Consider the following 14,093-nt stretch of genomic DNA (forward strand, 5'->3'; position numbering starts at 1 on the left):
TGTGAAAGCGACAGTGAACACAAGGGACAGCAGAAGGGAAGACACGCAGATGTAAACCGGACATCCAAATGTTAGAATGTGGGGAAGCAAAGTAAGGAAATGCACTTTTTGTTTAAGAATGTGTTTGAACCTATATGGCTATCAGCCTAAAGCAAGCAGATGAAGGGAGGGGTAACATAGTAGACAAACGGCAACCACAGAGCAACAGCCGCAACAGAGTCACGAAAACCGGAAGAAGGAACTAGGGAATCACCACCCCAGGAGAAGAGAGAGAAACAAAGACTCAACCGCGAAACGCGGGCTGAAATGGCAGTAAGCACACATGTATCAGCAACTACCTTAATGGACTGGATGCTTCCTTCTCAAGATGCAGAGTGGCAGCCTGCATGAAAAACGAAAGCCTACAGCCTGCTGCCCACAGGAGAGCCGCCACAGGGCCAGGGCACACCCAGACTGGAAGGGAGAGGGTGGGGGGCATGAGCCATCGGTCAGGGCTTTCTCTTTGCTAACTGCCACAGAAAGGCCACCTTGGAAGTCCATTTTGCAAAGATAAAGGACAGGCTTCCAACAGCCCAGAAAACCGGGACCACCACTGCAGGGGAGGTCTATAAGGATGGCATGGTTTCTGGAGGAGATACAAGGGCGATTAAAGGGATGATTGTTGTTGACAAGAACTGTCAAAAATACACTTCCTATCTCCTAACAGTTACTGCCGTGGTCCTGTAACAGCTGTGGGCACAGACAAGACGACTCAGCTCATTTCCTTCAGCCTGGAGCTCCACTCCCTTCGCACGGGCGGCCTTCCCAGAGCTGTGACGGCCAGTCAGAGGCGGCCGCAGGCAGATGCTTCCCGGGGAGCAAGGTTACCCTGGGGCAGCACTAGCTCTGGGGGAAGGCGAGGTCCTGGACCCCACCTCTACAGCGTCTGTTCTCACGGTCAGCCGTTGAGTTGCCTTATGTCACTGTGGGTTCCGGCTCCTTGAGAGCCACGGCCATGTTTGAAGATAAATTCAGGACAGACATGGAGGAGGTGGAAGCCGAGAGGCTGGTGAGTGAAGCCACGGCAGCTGACGCCCTCAAGACTTGGGGTCTGGAAGTGCCACTGGTCTTGCTGTCACCAGCAAGAGCAAGCTGGATCCTCTGTGCCGCACACAGTGCCCCAAAGGAAGGGGAGAGGTGGGCCAGCGCAGGGGCGAGGGGGGCCGCAGTCCCCAGTGAGCGAGCCGCTGCCCTGGACACGGAGGCGCTGCAGCGAGCAGCCCCAGCGGTTGGCGCCCCCCGGACGGCGCTGGCGGGGGCGGGCCACGGCTCCAGAGGCTGGGGCAGCGGAGGCTTCCCCTGGAAGACGTTCGGCCGGCGTCTGCTGAGGAAACCCAACAAAAAACGACAACCCAAAGAAAGAAAATGAGGGATGGAAAGGTATTTCACGTGAATGGAAATGACCGAAACAGGAGCTGCAGTACTCAGACAAAATGGACTGTGAAACAAAGAGGATAAAGGGAGTTAAAGGGCGTCATCTAATGATGAAAGATCGATACACTCAGCAACACATAGGCACCTACCAGCAGACAGGCTCCCCGGTGGCTCGAGTGGCAAAGAACCCGCCCGCCGAGGCAGGAGACGCAAGAGGCATGGGCTCAATCCTAGGCCAGGAAGACCCCCTGGAGAAGGAAATGGCAACCCACCCGCTATTGTTGCCTAGAGAATCCCAAGGACACAGCAGCCTGGAAAGCTACAGTCCATGGGGTCGCAGAGTCGGATAGCACTGAAGCAGCTGAGCACACACGCTCTGGAACACCCAAATACCTAGAGCAAACGCTGACAGACACGAAGGGAGAAATCGATAGGGGCACAGTGACAGCAGGAAACGCCAATGCCACACTCACACCAAGGCGCAGATCCTCCAGACGGAGAATCAGTGAGGCAGCAGGTCCTGAACGACACGACGGAGGAGTCAGACTTCACCGACATGTTCACGGCGCTACATCCAAAACACAGAATTCCAGCACACGTGGAACATTCTCTAGAACTGGCCCCATCCTAGGGCACAAAACTAGCTAAGGACAATTACATGCCCACAAATTCGACAACCTCGAGTTCAAAAGTACAGAGGTGATTTCAAGCATCTTTCCTGACCGCAATGGCGCGAAACTAGAAGTCGACCAAAGCAAAAGACGTGAAGGGAAAACAGTCACATGGAGACTGACACGCCACTGGAAAACAGATGGGCCAGAGGGGAGATCACAAAGGAAATTACAAAGGAGCTGAGACCAACAACAAGGGAAATAAAACCGTCCAAAATCTAAGGGACACAGCAAAACCAGTGCTGAGAGCAAAGTTCCCAGCAATACAGGCCTTCCTCTCAAAACAAGGAAAGTCTCAGGTAAACAACCTCACCAAAAACAATCTAACCTAAAGGAACTAGAAAAAGAAGAACCAAAAAAACCTAAAGTCAGCAGAAGATAGAAAATAATAAAGCCCAGGGAGGAAATAAAGCAGAATCTAAAGAAACAATAGGGGAAAAGTCAATAAAACCAAGAGCTGACTCTCTGAAAGGGTATACAAAATAGAGAAACCTCTGGTCAGGCTCATCAAGAAGAAAAGAGAGAAAATCCAAATAAAAACAGTAAGAAATGAAAAATGGTAAATTTCAACTGACACTGCAGAAATAAGAGGGAAAAAAAACCTCAGAGAATGCTATGGACAATTACATGCCCACAAATTTGACAACCAAGAATGAACAATTTTCTAGAAACATCAAAACAAAATCAAAAAATAAATCACCAAAACTAAATCAAGAAATAGATAATATGAACAGACCAATGACCAGAACTGAAATAAAATCTATAAAAACAAACAAAAACCTCCTGCAAACAAAGATCCAGGACCAGATGGCTTCACAGGTAAATTCTGCTGGGAAACATGCAAAGAAGAATTTAGACCAATTCTTCTCTCTCTTCTAAAGATTGAAGAGGGAACACTCGAAAGACATTCTATGAAGCCACCATCACCCAGATAACAAAACGCCATCAAGAAAAGAAAATTACAGGCCAGTATCTTCGATGAATATAGATGCAAAAACCCACCTAAAGAGACAAAACACCTATACTCAGAAAACTATAAGACACTCAGGAAAGAAATCCAGGATGACACAGACCGATGGAGAGGCGGAACTGGAAGAGTCGATATTACAGAAATGAGGACACTGCCCAAAGTGAAACGGGAAAGTGCAGTCGCTCAGTCATGTCCGACTCTTTGCGACCCCGTGGACTGTAGCCCACCAGGCTCCTCTGTCCATGGGATTCTGCAGGCAAGAATACTGGAGTGGGTCGCCATTTCCTTCTCCAGGGGATCTTCCCGACGGATCGAACCCAGGTCTCCCACATTGCAGGCAGACGCTTTAACCTCTGAGCCACCAGGGAAGCTCTCTACTATGCAATCTCTATGAAACTACCAACAGCATTTTTCACAGAATTGGAGCAAATTCTACAAATACTACAAATTCTACTATACTACCCAAAGCAATCTACAAATTCGATGCTATCTCTATCAAACTACCAATGACATTTTTCACAGAATTAGAACAATAACTTTTGCAATTTGTAAGGAAACGCAAAAGACCCCGAATGGCTAAAGGACTCTTAAGAAAGCAAAATGGAGGCGGAGGAATCAGGCTTCTAGACTTCAGATTATCCTACAAAGTTACAGTAATCAAGGCAATATGGTACTGGCACAAAAACAAAAAATATATCAATGGAATAGGATAGAAAGTCCAGAGAAAAACACACATGTATGGTCACCTGATTTATGACAAAGGAGGCAAGAATATATACCATGGAGAAAAGACGGCCTCTTCAATAAGTGGTGCTGGGAAAACTGGACAGCTACATGTAAAAGAATGAAACCAGGACACTTCCTAATACCATACACAAAAATAAACTCAAATGGATTAAAAACCTAAATGTAAGACTGGATACTATAAAATTCTTTTAGGAAAACACAGGACAAACACTCTTTGATATAAATCACAGCAAGATTTTTTCTGACCTACTCCCTAGAGTAATAAAAACAAAAATAAAGAAATGGGATCTAGTTAAACTTGAAAGTGTCTGCAGAGCAAAGGAAACCATAAAGAAGACGAAAAGACAATCCTTAGGATGGAAGAAAATATTTGCAAATAAAGCAACTGACGGATTAATCTCCAAATTATACAAGCCGTTCACACAGCTCAGTATCAAAAAATCAAACAGCCCAATAAAACAATAAGCGGAAACCTAAGTAGACGTTTCTCTAAAGAAGACGTACAGAGAGCCAAGAAACACACGAAAAGATGCTCAACATCAGTAATTATTAGAGATGCAAAGCTACAGAAACCGAGAGAAGGCAAGACTGCAATGAGGTGCCCCTCCACGTCAGTCAGAATGGCCACCGTCAAAACTCTACGAAAAGATAGAAGCTGGAGAGGATGCGGAGACAAAGGAACCCGCTCACAGTGCTGGTAGGAATGCAGATAGACACAGCCACTCTGGACAGCACGGCGGGCCCTTAGAAGATTAAACAGTCACATCACATGGTCAGCAAGCCCACTCGTGGGCGTAGACCGCGAGAAGGTCTTAGTTCAGAAAGACACACGCAGCCCAGGGCTCACTGCAGCACCGTTTTACAACAGCCCGGACACGGACGCAGCCTGGGTGCCCATCAGTGGGTTAACGGAGAAAGACGTGCTGCGTGTACACAACGGAATGTTACTCAGCCGCAAAAAGCGACGGAACTGGGACACGTGCGGAGATGCGGAGGGATCCGGAGGCTGTGATACGGCTCAGGTGAGTCGGGAAGAGGAAAACACACACCGTGTATTCCTGCATAGATTAACACGCAGAGTCTAGGCAGACCACAGGCGAACCGTTTGCAGGGCAGAGTCAGGGATGAAGTCGTGGAGAATGGGTGTGCGGACAAAGAGGGGACAGGACAGCGACGCAAACTGGGGCTTAGGACTGACACGCACACCGCGCGGAAAACAGCTGCCGGGGGCTCTGGCCGGCGCGGGAGGCTCAGCGGCGCTCCGCGATGACCGGCAGGGCGGCCGGGCGGGGGCCAAACGCACACCTGCGGCTGGTCCGCCGCGTGGCGCAGCCCAGACTAACGCCGCGCTGTAAAGAGGTTACACTCCTGCTTAAAAACAACGTGGCAAACCCAAACCACTTATTCTGTGATCGTAGAAATATTATGAAAACTGCGACTGTAGTAACAGAATATGTATCTTGGGTATTAGAAAGCATATGAAACAGAAGAGAGAAAATGTGGACGGTTGTAAACTCGGCAAGCGGTACGTTCCTTAGGGCTTCCCTGTGGCTCAGCTGGTAAAGAATCCGCCTGCAACACGGGAGACCTGGGATCGATCCCTGGGTCGGGAAGACCCCCTGGAGAAGGGAAAGGCTGCCCACTCCGCTGTTCAGGCTGGGAGGATCCCGAGGACTGCACAGTCCGTGCGGCTGCAGAGAAGTCAGGCGCGGCTGAGCGAGTTTCACTTTCAGGCTCTGTCCTTCTGCTTTAAACCGCCGCCGTAGCTTCCTCTGCTGCTGGAAAGTCGAGAGGAACTCTTTTGGGGGGGGGGGGGTTGCACAGAGTCGGACACGACTAAAGCGACTTAGCAGCAGCAGAACCTGTCTCTGAAAGGGAAACAAATCTCGGGCACAGAGAACAGAGGCGTGGTTGCCGAGGGGGAGGGGGCTGGGGGAGGAGAGGGTGGGAGGCTGGGGTTAGTCGATGTGAGCTGGAAATACAGGGTGGATAACCACAAGGTCCTCATGTGTAACACAGGGAGGCAGCCGATACCCCGCGGTAAATCATAATGGAGAGAGGATTCTGGGAACGTCCAGGTGTGTACAGCCGAGTCACTTTGCTGTAGAGCAGAGACCGGCACAACACTGTGAGTGAACTATATTTCAATTAAAAGAGAGAGAGACGCCTCACTGACAGAGCAGGCCGACCCACAGACACAGGAGACCATCCCGTGGTTACCAGAGCGGGGAGGAGGGAGAAGAGAGAAATTAGGAGGCTGAGCTCAACACATACGTACTATATACAAAATAACCAACAACCTACCATTAGGCCCGCGGGACTATACTCAGTATTTTGTAACAAGTTATGAGGAAGAAGGATCTTTAAAAGTAGATTATGTTGCTGTCAATCTGTCCTGGCTCAAGCACCTGGGGGCTCCCAAAGGCAGAGGACGCTGCCCCCGCCGAGGGCTGGGAGCCCTGCGGTCCACACGGGCGCCTCCAATCTGAGGTCTGCCGCGCCCAGAGCCTCCCTGCTGCCTAACAAGCTAAGTTACAGAAACCGCGAGTAGGCCTTCAGAGACACTGGCAGCGGCCTGGCACTGCCACACAGCCCAGCGCGCGACTGATGGGCTGGGATTTCACACGCTCTGCTTTGCTTTTTTGTTTCCTTTTTCTAGTTGCTCATTTTTATTGTATCTCACAGTCAGTCTGCCACAGTTTGGAAATGATAAAGCGGTCCTTCACCACAGACTTCCCTGGTGGCTCAGACGGTAAAGCGTCTGCCTGCAATGCGGGAGACCTGGCTTCCATCCCTGGGGCGGGAAGATCTCCTGGAGAAGGAAATGGCACCCCACTCCAGTACTCTTGCCTGGAAAATCCCATGGCCAGAGGAGCCTGGTAGGCTACAGTCCATGGGGTCACACGACTGAGTGACCTCACTTCCTTTCCTTTCACTTTCACCACAGATACATTCAGAAGCAATGAACAGATAGCTTAGGATTAAAGAGCAGTTGGAATGATGTTTTAAGCAAAGTATGCCAACAGCACTGTTTTCCTGATTAATGCACACGGCTTCTACTACTAAATATAAAAACATTCTCAGGGCTTCCCTGGTGTTCTGGTGGGTGAGAATCTGCCCTGCGATGCAGGGGACACTAGTTCGATCCCTGGCCTGGGACCGTCACAGCCACTGAGCCTGTGCTCCACAACGCAGAGCGGCCGCTGCAGTGAGAAGCCTGCGCGCTGCAGTCAGGGAGGCGTCCCCGGGCTCCGAAACTGCAGGAAAGCCTGCCTGCAGCAACGAAGAGCCAGCGCAGCCAGAAGCACAGAGAGAAACGTGTTTACAAACGTAGAGATCGAAGCAGCACCCTGAAAATGGAAAGCTGTAAAGATAAAGAGAACCCTACATACCTTCTTCGGTGAAGAATTTTTCTACAGGTCCCACAAACTGATTAATCTCATTAAGTTCATCTCGGCTGACCTCTGGAAACGGGAAAGCTTCTTTCTGAAAACGAGGAACACACGGTAAAAATGGAACTGTGGGCGACCTCCCACAGTGGCCATGTCAGTCAGCAGGGAAGGGAAAGGACACGCCAGCGTCCCCATCGGCGGGCCGAGCCTTCCGTGCCGAGGGAACTGGACAGCAAACCCCAGCAGGAGCTCCGGACACAAGAACTGTGTCAGACTCCGCCACCTCGGCCCAGCCTCCTCCCTGACCCAGATTACCCCCGACTCGGATCAGCTTTCCTTACTAAGAAGTGACGAGGACTGTCCTATGGAACAGGGAGCCTGGGCTAACGCTTCCAGCCCCAGCGTGGTCCCTGCTGTGCAGCTTACCAACCCGGCGACCCCTTCACCCATCCCCAGGGCCATTTTCTCACCGGGAAAGCACGGGTGGTCTCTGTGAGGACCGTGGGAAGTCACGAACGAGGCGTCACCTTAGTTGCCCCTGAGCCTAAACATGCTGCCGCTGACGGCGCGCTGTGGCCGCAGGGCTGGCGTCCTGGCGGGCTGCCGCTCCGCAGCTTGCTCCAGGACCCGCCCCTCCGGCCCGATGACCCCTGACCCCTGCTGCCTGGGCTGAGCGTGCCAGGAGGCAGGGCCGTCAGAGGCGGCCCCGCTGAGGAGCCACATCAGCCTGAAGCAGCCCTGACTCTGACGCTTTGGGGCTCGGCATGTCTCTCCCGTTACAGGTGGCACCTCAGGAGGCAGGTGTGGGGCTCAAACGAGATGGTGTGTCCTAAGCATGCAGTGACGGGCCAGGGAGCGGCCAGGGCTTCTGCCCGAGCCTGGATTCCCCACGAGGCCTTCGCTCTGGGTCGCCTAAAATCATCCCACTGAGACCTGAGCCCCTCTGGCTTTGGGGCGCCGCCCTCCCCTTCAGCTGCCAGCACGACCTGACTTTCTGGATTTGACCAGCGCCTGCTGAAGAGTGACGTCCCAGCCCCGAAGCCGCCCCAGGAGCCCGGCCTCTCCTCACAGCACCTCTCACCAGGTGGCTGGAGAAAATTCTTGCGAGGAGTCCTGTCTCCTGTCTCCAGCCCACAGGCTCTCAAGTCCTGTTGTCTCCTCTGGGTCCCCCAGTGGAAGGGTGGATTCCATGCCAAAACTGAGAGCTGATTTAAAAGGAATCCCTGCCTCCAGGCCACCTTCGACCCTGCCCCTCAGGGGGTCTGGAAGGAAATCAGGCTGAGCGGTCATCACTCCACAGCCACTTAGAACAAAGCCGGCTCTTTAGCTGAATACAGAAGCTGAGTCCACTGCACTGGCCTGCACAGCCTCACGGGCTCACCTGGGCCGGCTACAGTGGCTGCATTAGAGGAAGAAGATTCTGGAATCAGTCAGCAGCCAAGTGAGAAAAGAGAACAGAGTGGGACCAGTTTAGGGACCAGCCTAAACTCCAAACAAAAGAGAATCTGCCAAGAGAAGCCTCGAGAGTATGTGAGGATGAAGCTCTGACGGCAACATTCAGAGTCTGAATGGGGTGCTTTGTGGATGCTGGGTTCAACGTCACTTGCAATTTTCAAATTTTTGAAACCAGTGGAACTGGTTTTTCCAATTATTCTACATATATAGAAACCACATATGTAACACAGATGAAAGCCAAGCTGCTCCTGGCCGAGGCTGTGAATGGGGAGAAGAGTCACCCAGATCCCTCCACGGGTTCCCGCAGGACACCCGCGGGCGTTCTCAGAACACTCTGAGGGCAGGGGGACAACGGCGTGATCATGAAGGTCTCCTTCCAGTTTGAGATTCCAAGCATCTCTGCTGCCATGTTGCTGCTCAAACCCCAACAATGCTGAGAGACCCTGTTGGCCTGAACCAGGGCAGTACCAGCCAAGTGCTTAACAGCCGCCAGATTCTAAATGGAACCTGAAGGTAGAGAAGCTAGGATCTGCTGTCAGATGCGGATAATGAGAACAAGAGGCACCCTCAGGTATCTGACCCTGAAATGGAGCAGGACCTTATGGCCTTGCCCTGCCATATCCTCAGCCTGCCTTTTGTCTGTGGAAACACTGAAGCCAAAGAGTAAGTTTAATCAGAGAAGTGAGAAAATGCAGAAAGAAGGGCCTCCAGTCAAAGGAGACCAAATAATAATAAAGCAGCCACTAAGCATATCCAAGGACCTTCAGTTCCTTCTCAACGGCTACAGATAATATTCTGAGCCATATCCTGTGAGCTGTCTTATAGATACTGAAGCCTCCACCTAGGGGAAGAAGTTAACTTCATGATGACTAGACTAGAGCCGTGACACAGGCTGCTATAATTTTGAGAACTGGCCTCATGGAAGTGGGAACTGACCCTGGAACTGAAGACTGACTGTGCTTAATCAAGATGATGCTGGTCAGTTCACTGTGACCTGTTCCAAGATGCCTGTCAGCTGCCTGTGCTGTTTCTGTGCGTAACCCCCTCCCTCCGTCTATAAAAGCCCTCGCCTGCAGGTGGGGCGCGGGAAGAGAGTCAGCCTTTGGACAGGGCCCCCCACCTCCAACCCTGGCTGTCAGCATCCACAATAAAGCACTTTCCTTTCCATCCATCTGGCCTCTTTACTGACTTCTGAGAGGTGAGCAGCCGGACCTCACTTTCGGTTACAACCTGAACAAGTGGAACGGTACAGTCACCACCATCTCCAATAAGACGACCAGAGGGAAGAGCAGGATCGGGTGGAGAGACCAGGAACTCAGTGTTGGATGGGCTAGACAGGCGATGCCTAGTAACACCCAAGTGCAGCTTTTGACTGGAAAGGTAGATATACAGAGAGACGGGCTCAAGTCTCACCTGGAGAAATAAATGTGCACCTTCAGGATACGGATGGCATGACACTAAATTAGATCATCAGAGGAACGATTAGAGATGAGAAGACCATACACAGGCTGAGCCTAGACAATTCCCACTCCAGCTGAGCTGGTCAGAAACGCTGGCCAATGTTTAGCTGTCAAAGAGCCAAGAAGGGATCAACGCCCTTGAGTAGCTGAGAAGGCCTGGGGGTCTAGCTGGCCTTTGCTAAGAGCGGACAGTTCTGCCACCGTGACGCAGAGAATGTAGACCACACGTGGGAAGGAGGTAAGCGTAGAGGCGGGACTTCTTACCTAAACGGGCGCGTTTTCACAATAACCAAGAAGCAAGGCCAGCAGGTGAGAGTGAAGGGGGAGCTGGTGCTGAAGGTTTGGAGAAAGGGAACATAAAACACGTGTGCTCTTTCTTCCCCGCGCTGCTGGGACGCTCGAGTTCCCAGGGCAGCGCCACCCAGCCCCAGGTTCAGGGGAAACGGCTTCCCTAACTTGTAACGGCCTAGCTTTGCACTTTTTAGCAGGGCAAACCATTCCAGTCTGGGTGTCTGCACCTGTAATGCCTGACAACCTTAAAGAACGCTCTAGAGAAACCAAGGAATAACTCCTGAAGTAGAACAGAATCAGCCAACATCGCAGCCGAGCTCGAAGCACTTTACACACATTTTTCTTTGGTTTTCTGGCTACCTGTCGGAGGGGACAGAGACGGCTTTTACTATTTCCTGTATGAGGGCAGGGAGCAACTTCACAGGGCTGCTCAGCCCAAGCTCACAGCACTAGCAGCCAGCACTGACTCCTCAATCTGCCGTCTCTTACATCTGCCCCACGTGCGGCAGATTAATAAAGCATTTCCACGCATATACAGTCTCACTGGGGCTTCCCGAGACACACACACACTCTCTCTCTCTCTCTCTCTCTCGGTGTGCGAGACACAGCACACCGCGAGCTCCGCTTTAAGGCTGAAAGACCTGGGGCTCAAAGTCACAGAGCCGAGGTCGAGTCCAGGTGCGTGCTCAGCAACCAAGCGGCCACCCGATCCTGCGACCTGTGGAAAGGCCGGGCGGGCACGCCAAGAGTCTGGGGGGCGCGCGCGCGCACACACACAGACACAGACACAGACACACAGACACAGACACACACACAGACACACACACACACAGACACACACAGACACAGACACACACACACACACACACACAGACACACACACAGACACACACAGACACACACAGACACACACACAGACACACACAGACACAGACACAGACACACACACACACACACACAGACACACACAGACACAGACACAGACACACAGACACAGACACACACACAGACACACACACACACACACACTTCGGGGCCGGGACGCTGAGCGGAGGGTCACCCAGCGCCCACCTCAGCCAGGGTCTCCCGAAGCACGAGCACGCGGCTCCTCAGAGCCGGGGGCCGGCACGCCCGCCCTCGGGTGCGTCTCTGAGGCAGCCCGTGGGGGCTCCGCAGCGGGCTCCACTCGCCCCTCCGCGAAAAGGGCAGAAGGCAGGGAGCCCGCGGCGCCGCCTCACCTTCTGGATCTTGCCCAGGAAGAGCTCCTTGGCGAAAGCTCGGCTCGGCGGACTGGTGAGCAGCGGGCGCCGGCTCACGGTGAAGGCCGCTGGGGCGCGGCAGAAGCGCGCGGCCACCGAGCCCCAGAAGAGCCCACGGCCGCTCATGCTGCCCGCGGAGCCGCTCTCGCCGCTGCTGCCGCCTCCCCGGCGCCTCAACCACGGCCCGCAGACGCGCCGCCGATGACGCCATCCGCCCGCGCCGCCCCCACCCCCGCCTCGGCCGCCAATGCGCCTGCGCGGCCTCGGGCTCGGCCCCGGGCGGCTCGCGGATTGGACGGCGGCGGCGGCGGGGGGCGGGGCAGCGCCGTCAGACACCCGCGGCCTCTGCCAAACGCGGTCCGCCGGCAGCTGGGGCTGCGGCGACCTAGCGAGGCTGCAGAGTGGGGGTCGGGGGCTTCCCTGGTGGTCTCGTGGTCTCTTCCCGCCGACGCAGAGGACGTGGGTTAATAGATCGCTGGTTCGGGGAAGACCCCCGCCCCTCCCCCACATGCCTAGGGGCCACTAAGGCACAACTGCCGAGCCGCCGCTACCTTCGCCTCTGCGCCCGGCACCCAGTGCTCCACCGCAAGGGAAGCCACCGCGCGAGAAGGCCCCGCACGCAGGGAAGAGGAGCCCCCGCTCTCCCCAGCTAGAGAAGGTCTCCAGGAAACAACGGGCTCAGCACAGCCAAAAAACAAATACCATGAAAATAAGTAGGAAACAATGTTTTAAATAGAAATAAATTTAAAACCATTTTAAAAGCGGAGATGGGGGAAATTCACGATATTGGTTATCTCTGAAGGGCGTGCGCATACGGGTTACAGTCCTTGTTTTAAGTCAGTGGCCTATTCACGAAGATTTCTTTGGTTTTGCTTCATAGCTTACGTGTATGTCACACATTTGGGAGACGGAGGAAAAGGAAAAGGGGTGTTGTACCACAAAGAAGCTTGGACAAGACCCTGTAGTTACTACGTCCCTGGAAAACGCCAGCCTGAAGGTGGCGAGGGACAGGACAGGGAGGAGGGGCAGCCCTGCACACCCAGCCAGGCCCTAAAGGCCTTCCTCATATTGGAAATGCTTTCTACCTCCATCAGATCAGAACTCAAAGAATAAGGAGCAACGCTTTCATCTGAACGTGCTGTGCCTGGCCCAGTAAAAGATGGACTTGTTTGGGTAAACTCTTGATGATGAAGCCACACTCCTTCTCGGGAGGGACTCGAACTCACTGTCATTTAAATTGAAACCACACAAGAGGTGTCAGGAATTACTGAAGCTCGGGGTCACAGAAAGAAGTCTGGTCACAGAAAGAAATCAACACGAGGCAGTGATAGGCAAAGAGCGAGTCTGTTAGCAAAGGACACGTGTGAGAGATACAGGCAGACTGGCAAGGGATCACAGCCCCCAGAAACAGGAGGGCTACATCTTATCATCTAAGAAACAGTGGGGAGGGAAGACAACCTTCCTCCTCATTCTTGGGCAGCCACCAAGGCTTTTAGCATCATTACTTCCTCCTTAGAGTCTGCGTGGCGTAGCTGGGACTGTCCTGGCACTATTTCTATCATGTCTATATTAGCAAAAGTGTGGTAACATAGTCTAAAATGTGGCAATTCATCTCAGGTCTCAGCGGAATGTCCCCTTTCTTCTAGTTTCTTTCCCCTTTCACCTGTATTTCTGTCTCAGCTGAACGCAAAGATGCTACTCTTAAAGGAACATTAACTCTAACTCTTCATGGAACAAGATTCAGATCCCGTATCTTCGTGTTTTAACTCTCAGGGTGTGTGGCACTTGGATACACTGGGTCTTCCTCCAAAGTAGTGTAGATTTTTGTTAGGTTACTGGATTCTTTTCTTGAGTGGTTATTAGCTTGTAACAGTCTCCCGCACTCCCTTAAAATTCTCTGTCTTTAATCCTCTAGTGAGATTTCTAAACTGACTATCCTGCTCCATCCTTATCAGTGACACACCATCAGGGGGAAAAAAAGAGTTCAGAAACATTCTTGGTTGCAAAATACCTGTCCTTGCAGGCAACTTCTGCAGTGTGTCATCAGTTTTTGTCTTTAATTTGTGAAGCCTTGTCACTTGGTTTCTTCATAGCGGTCAAAATTTGCCAGTGTCAGCGTTCAGCTTCTCAAGAAGGCACTCGGCAATGACGGCCTGTGAACCACCTCTGCAGGTGAGATGAGCCAACAACAAAAAAGGGACACTGCTGGCTTTTAACTTTGAGCTGGTGAACATTGGGGCCAAAAAAAAAAAAAAAAGGAGTCTAATCAATCAAGTTATCCAGCAATTTAGCCAGATCCTCCCTGAATTAACCAAGTGAGAAATTCAGTTTCCAAAATAAAAATTAGAAACACATTAAGGCATAATTTCTACGTACTCTAATAACACGTACGGTGGGAAATGTTCTGGAGCACTCCTACTTTTGACAGTGTTTAA

At 52.2% G+C, this 14,093-nt stretch overlaps 1 protein-coding gene across 1 annotated transcript in view; it reads right to left on the minus strand.

The window, feature by feature from the left end:
* The window catches only part of ACAD9 (acyl-CoA dehydrogenase family member 9), a 39,023-nt gene extending 27,179 nt beyond the window's left edge, over positions 1 to 11,844 (minus strand). The window contains exons 1-2 of the mRNA XM_052636344.1: positions 11,638 to 11,844; positions 7,194 to 7,287 (exon numbers count right to left, since the gene is read on the minus strand). Coding sequence (XP_052492304.1) covers positions 7,194 to 7,287; positions 11,638 to 11,784 — 241 coding nt within the window. The 5' untranslated portion in view covers positions 11,785 to 11,844. The remainder of the gene's footprint in view (positions 1 to 7,193; positions 7,288 to 11,637) is intronic.
* Between the last annotated feature and the right edge of the window lie 2,249 nt (positions 11,845 to 14,093).

Source organism: Budorcas taxicolor, chromosome 1 (genome assembly GCF_023091745.1).
Source record: "Budorcas taxicolor isolate Tak-1 chromosome 1, Takin1.1, whole genome shotgun sequence".
NCBI classification, from domain to species: domain Eukaryota; kingdom Metazoa; phylum Chordata; class Mammalia; order Artiodactyla; family Bovidae; genus Budorcas; species Budorcas taxicolor.